General features: G+C 31.0%; 2 protein-coding genes across 3 annotated transcripts; one reads left to right on the plus strand and one right to left on the minus strand.

Moving 5' to 3' along the window:
• Nucleotides 1–238: 238 nt before the first annotated feature.
• On the plus strand, nucleotides 239–3,209 carry LOC126852816 (FAS-associated factor 2). Its single transcript, XM_050598018.1, has 8 exons — nucleotides 239–639; nucleotides 748–828; nucleotides 1,102–1,327; nucleotides 1,612–1,798; nucleotides 1,905–2,078; nucleotides 2,179–2,274; nucleotides 2,358–2,670; nucleotides 2,865–3,209. The coding sequence occupies exons 1-8, from the start codon at nucleotides 577–579 to the stop codon at nucleotides 3,027–3,029; spliced, it is 1,305 nt and encodes a 434-aa protein (XP_050453975.1). The 5' UTR covers nucleotides 239–576; the 3' UTR covers nucleotides 3,030–3,209.
• A 1,072-nt stretch (nucleotides 3,210–4,281) lies between these two features.
• On the minus strand, nucleotides 4,282–6,070 carry LOC126852817 (serine/threonine-protein kinase RIO3-like). 2 transcript variants are annotated; one of them, XR_007687877.1, is made up of 5 exons: nucleotides 5,709–6,070; nucleotides 5,163–5,350; nucleotides 4,978–5,084; nucleotides 4,527–4,866; nucleotides 4,282–4,357 (listed from the first exon to the last, which is right to left on the minus strand). XR_007687877.1 is itself a non-coding variant. In XM_050598019.1 (4 exons), exons 1-4 carry the CDS (start codon nucleotides 5,807–5,809, stop codon nucleotides 4,594–4,596), a joined length of 669 nt encoding a protein of 222 aa, XP_050453976.1. In that variant the 5' UTR covers nucleotides 5,810–6,069; the 3' UTR covers nucleotides 4,282–4,593. The 2 variants fall into 2 exon arrangements, 1 of the variants encoding a protein (XP_050453976.1); XM_050598019.1 differs by having other exon boundaries at nucleotides 4,282–4,866; nucleotides 5,709–6,069.
• Between the last annotated feature and the right edge of the window lie 328 nt (nucleotides 6,071–6,398).

The raw sequence follows: 6,398 nt of genomic DNA on the forward strand, positions 1-6,398 counted from the left end.
AAACTGACCTAGTTTTACTTACTGATCATATTTCATGTACGTAACATAGAGTAACGACTAAAGTTAAAAATGTTTCGAATCATTTGATTGGCCAATCAAGAGGACAAAGATTTCTTCATCCTGATTGGTCAATAGAATAGTGCCAAACACTTAAAGTATTCTAGGAAAATATATGATCCTCGCCAATGGCAGAGTTCGAAAAGTAACTTGTTTGTTTATGACATGACGGTCTGAGAATGATGAAGAATGATTGAGAGAGACAAGCTTCAAATCGTAAATTATACTGTGAAGAGTCATGATGTCGAAAACAACGTTTGTGTAGTTAAAAAATGAAACGAATTGTGTCGTGACGTTTCGTGAGGGGCCTCTTGTGCTTAATCGAAGAACGCTCAAGGTTTAAAACTCTAACCGAGAAATATCCGCTTATCCAAATGGTTACGATCTCGCATTATTATAACCTAGGCCGTATATGCGAACTTTGTATCAGCTGATGGGCTCAATGTAACTACGCGTACAATTTTCCGCCGGATTGTCCAAACATTTCGTTTCTACAACTCACCGGAGGAAAATTTCGTCATGGCAGATCTCGCTTTAGGGGAGCTCAGTGGTGATCAGACTGAGAAAGTACTTCAATTCCAGGTACTTTTATCGTCATGCTTTTAATTTCAAAGTCACGAGAATCGACATTTATCTTCGTACATTATCACGATCTGTACATTATCATGATGACATAACGATTGTTCCCAGGATCTTACTGGTATTGAGGATCTATCAATATGCAGAGATGTTTTGCAGAGACACAACTGGAATCTAGAAGTTGCTGTTCAAGTATGCTGCATTATTTTTTTTTTAAATCTCCATTCACTTTTATATGTACCATAATTTCCAATATTTACTTTTACAATTTGACAATCAAAAGATCTCTCTTCTCTTTTAATGATAAGCATATTAGCATATTAGCATATTTATCATCATTTCATTCATATATCGTTAATAGATGTCATATATATATATATATATATATATATATATATATATATATATATATATATATATATATGTAGAACTTCAATTTGTATGACTCAAATGACTATATTGTAGGAACAATTAAATTTATACGAAGGTAGACCATCCATGTATGCACAGGATTCACGTGCTCGCCCGCCACAAGTTGTAGACGACAGTAGTTCGAGAATTTATTTTAGTTATCCAGGAAGTTCTGGTGGAGGCGGTGGTCTCTTATCCTATATTTTTTCTATGTGTTACAACATAGTGAGCAGTATCCTACAGTTGTTGTTTGCAATATTTAGGAGGAACATTAGACCTGGTAAATAATAGCTGACAAGAAAGTCTGTTTTGTTACTTTAGTATATTTTTTTTCTCTTTTTCTTTTCTTTATTTGTGTGAGATATCCTTGTTTAAATTTAAATTTGCAATTCTAATTTTTCAATGTATACCATTTGAATTCTATTCCAATTTTATGAAATTGCAAATTTATAAAAATTGATTTCAACAATTTATAAAATGGTAATTCTTTTTTTTTCATCATGTATGTATATCAATTTATAATTTGTACACTCCAATTGAAACTAATATATAATATCTTTTAAGTATCCTCTGATCCAGTGGAAGATGTAGTCAACTTTATTAGATCTTATGAGGAGCGTTACAGTAACATTCACCCAGTATTTTATCAAGGTTCATACAGCCAAGCCCTTTCCGATGCTAAACAAGAATTAAGATTTTTATTGGTATATCTGCATAAAGATGAGACACAAGAAGTTGACCAATGGTGCAGGTAATTTTGCGACAGCAAATTACTTCCTAAATGAAAATAACACTTATACACATACATACATATTGTAAGTAATGTAATGTAATAAAAAAATGTGCCTTTCTTCCAGAAATACACTGTGTGATCCAGAAGTGATACGGTACATAAATACACATACTTTGTTCTGGGCATGTAATGTAAAATCTGGAGAAGGTTACAAAGTCGCGGAAGCGCTGAAATCAGGTTCATATCCCTTCTTGGCACTTATCGTGCTTAAAGACAATAGAATGACAATAGTCGGTCGGTACGTAGAGTTAATTCGTTTATATGCGCTTTGAAGTGAATATCTGTCTAAATATTCGCTAAATATTCTAATTAATATGAATATTTTTTCTTTTATGCAGATTAGAAGGTGCACCATCTTCCGCTGATTTAACGTCGCGTTTGCAAACAATCATAGAACGTAATGAAATTAATTTGATCCAAGCACGTCGGGACAGGTGAATACGAGAAAAATTTATACATGAAAATTGAGAAAATAGCGTTATTTACTAAAATTGTTTTTTTTTTATGGATATTTTAGAGCAGAGCGTAGTGCGGCGCAATCGCTCCGACAACAGCAGGATCGCGCTTATGAGGAGTCGTTACGCGCGGATCAAGAAAAAGATCGTAGAAGAGAGGAGGAGCGAAAAGCGCGGGAAGAGAAAGAAGCCCGAGAGAAGGAACAGTTGAACGCGCAAGAGCTAGAGATACAACGTATACGACTCGAGAAAGAACTTACTATTAACAAAGTACCGCTGGAGCCGGAACCGTCTAATCCTAATGCGTGTCATCTTCAAATTAAGCTTGGGGAGAGAACAATGAAAAGAAGATTCCTTATGACTGACACAGTTGAGGTAATTCATACATGATGAAATCGTATAAATACATGGATTAGAAATATCATTACTTATATAGTTGACGTGCAAGATGAAACATTTGCAAAAATTATTTATATTTGATGTTTGCTTGGAAGTTGCTCTAATAATTATTTGCCAAGTTGACTTTTAATCATTATAAAAAATATAAAACTATTTTCTCTCACTTTCAGGATGTTTATCACTGGATATTCAGTCAGTCAGATTCTCCGGCAAGTTTTGAAATAACAACGAGTTATCCCAGAAGAATTCTCTATCCTTGTAGAGACATCTTAACTCTATTGGATGCTGGTTTAACTCATAGAGAGGTCCTGCACATCAACGATCTAGATGATTAATTACGATCATTATTTCGATACAATATTCTTCGAATTTTAGTGTCATTCCATGGGAAAAATGATACTGTTGTAAGAGACATTTATCAAGAGATAATATGGGCTCATGCGAGCATGTAACACGCAAAATACAGATGTGTGTGTGTGTGTGTGTGTGTATATATATATATATATATATATATACATATATATATATATATATTTGATACATTCTAGTACTTTATGTAAAATGTAACTTACTGTATGTAAAAGAAATATGATTACAATTACGTACGATTGTCATGAAATATACAAAAATTATAAAAATCAAAAAAAAAAAAAAAGAAATAAGAAGCATGTATTTGTTACATTGCAACTCATTAAAATTACCAGTGTTAATAATTGACACATTTATAGTGCATTACTGCACTCACCAAGAGACATTTCGAATAGTAAGAAAGTTATAAAAATAAGAATGCCTATTAAATATTAAAAATTTTCTGTATAACAAATGAGCGATAAACGAAAATTATATAACAACTCTATTTCTTTTATATCTGCTGATTAAACGTTCTCAACATTAAAGAGTATACATGTGATATTTATATAATATATAAACACATGTTTCAACATTACAAAAATTTCGACGCATATTTAAATTTTTCTTTGTTCTTCTTTGTTCTCGTTTTCTTTGTTTTCATTTTCATTACTTTTCTTCATTCGTAAAAAAAAGCATTTTGCGTAATATTACGCGTATAAGCGCAATGAATCAGCGCATTCGTTGTTAGTTTCGTATATATGTAATTATAATATAAGTAATTAGTATAGAGAAAAAAATAAATATAGTTTATTTATAAGTTACATATTAATAGCAATAGAAAAATTTTCAATAAAAAATAATTATCGATTGATATTATATCCAATAGTACTAGCGTGTATTTGAATAGCTATTATCTTTGAATACGCGAGAACGTGATATGGAAAAAAAAAGAAAAAAAAAAAAAAAAAACTATCTGTTATCAACCGGTATCATCATATTTATTTATAGATGACAAAAATATTCGTTTCATGATTTTACACAATTGTTGCCAATTTGTATGCAATTCTTTTCTTTTTTTTTATGTGTGATAATGTATATAGATGTACATATACATATAAAAGATTTAAAATACATTTCTGTTCTGATCAAAAAATTTTTTTTTCTAATTTCAAGATATATATTTTTTTGGAGTTTTATATAATGTACATGCTCTGGATTATATATACAAATTCATCGTTTCATCATATTATGCTGCATGTATTTACAATAAGTAGGTGTAAATACAATTGTGAGAGCAGAGATATTCCATACCCTGTTAATGATATTTATCAGTATTTTTGTCAATTGTTGAAAAATATTTTTTATTACCATGATAAAGCAGATTTATGATAAAACTCTTATATGCAGTATTCTATCATAATTTGCAACTTTATAACATAATATTCTGTTACCATAGTTTTTAACAAATATAAAATACTAACACATGTTAACATAGTGAAATATTGCTGGGATGCAGAAAAGAATTATTTGTTGGAGCTTTTTGACATTCTATTTCGAATTTTTAGATTTTGGTGATACCTTTGCTCTCTCCTTGGAGTATTGCGCGCGACTGTATGCACGCAGAGTGTTATATACTTTATTGTTCAGTTTGACATCAAACCCACCTGTATCTCCTGTGTGGATACCTGGTGGAAACTGTAACACTCGACAAGCATTTATTCTGGAAGACATTAACATATCATGTTTTGTAACAATCTGAGAATCTTTGCCAATCTTCTTATAACCACAACGTGGTATCGAAGCATATTCTTTCTCTATGCTCTGAAAAAAGTAATATATACAGCATATTTCACAATATATAAACAAGTTCTTAATCTATATAATATTCTATAATTTTTATATATGTCATTACATACAACATTACACACTTACAACAAAACGATCAAAGTCCCTGTTGCTGTCATCCATATTAGAGTCTGCATTGTCTTCATCCTTAGTGTCGTGCGAAGAGTTACGGTAATTGCTATATGAAATACTCACTGAAATAAAAGAAATAATTGTAAATAGTCGCACGCGCAAGCATACTATTTATTTTGTTTTTTCTCTCTTTCTATCACCTTTCGCATCACGATTAAATTTTTCTTCTGTGCGCTTTAACATCGTATCATACTCCCAATTAAACTGTGCTTGCAATAAATTCGCTATAACTTCATCATTACCGGTATCGCTCGCATCATACGTTTCTCCCATATTTTTGTCAATTTTTTTGTTTGCGCCATCGTCATTGAAATATTGTTTCAATTCTCTGTGTGTAATAATACAAAAATAACTTTAGAAACGAAATCACATAAATCGAATGTGTCAATTCTATGTTTTGATTCGAGTTTTGAAAAACGTTAACATAATAACTTGAGATAATATTACAGAGATAACATTACAGAAAACGAAGGTCACGTCATTGCGCGTATTTCGTTGAAGATCATTAATCTTATAATGTTTATAAATTATCAGAATATGTAACAATGTGCAGTTATATATTTCTCACGATAGACGCATTCTGTATGCATCGTGAAAAATTAAAAATATCAATTATTTTTTATATATGAAAATTATTCGACACAGATAACCGATCAGTCACAGGAAAAGCTGTGATATTTATATACCTTTCTTGCATACTCGCGGCCAGCTGTTCTGATGTGATATCCAGTAGATTGACAGGATTTTCTAAGGGTTGTATTTTCGCCCATACTTTTGGAGTTGCCATTGTTTTAATTAATTGATATATTTGATCAAAACGACACTGTAATTGTACGATACGAATATGATCGACGATCGCTTAAAAGTTGAGCAATGAGGAGAAATACAGTACGTTCAAGATACGCAACTCCTTAGTCAAAACACCATTCTCCTTGTCGTCGGGAGAACGTCAAAATGTATCGTCCAAATAAATGTTCCGTAACATACTCGGCAAAGTCGGCAATCCAATATAAAAGTGTCAGCTGTGTAATCTACCTCGAAATCGAATTTATCGACGGTAAAACATTCTACAATCTTACTTATTGACTATTGATAACAAACTGTTTTAATGTAAAATAGAGCGCACAATCAATATATTTTTATATAAATTTTCTATAAATAATCCAATTTTTGCATAAAATTTTATTGCATAAAAAAAGTTGTGTGTATTCGTTATAAAAAAATGTGATATATTCCTTTGAATTGATTATATGCTTATTAAAAATACATCTTTCTTTTCATTTTCTATTTCTATTTTATAATACACCCCACACATACACACACACACACACAACATACGCAGTATATCTGTTTAATGAATATTAAAACAAATAACA

Source organism: Cataglyphis hispanica, chromosome 11 (genome assembly GCF_021464435.1).
Source record: "Cataglyphis hispanica isolate Lineage 1 chromosome 11, ULB_Chis1_1.0, whole genome shotgun sequence".
Lineage (NCBI taxonomy): Eukaryota > Metazoa > Arthropoda > Insecta > Hymenoptera > Formicidae > Cataglyphis > Cataglyphis hispanica.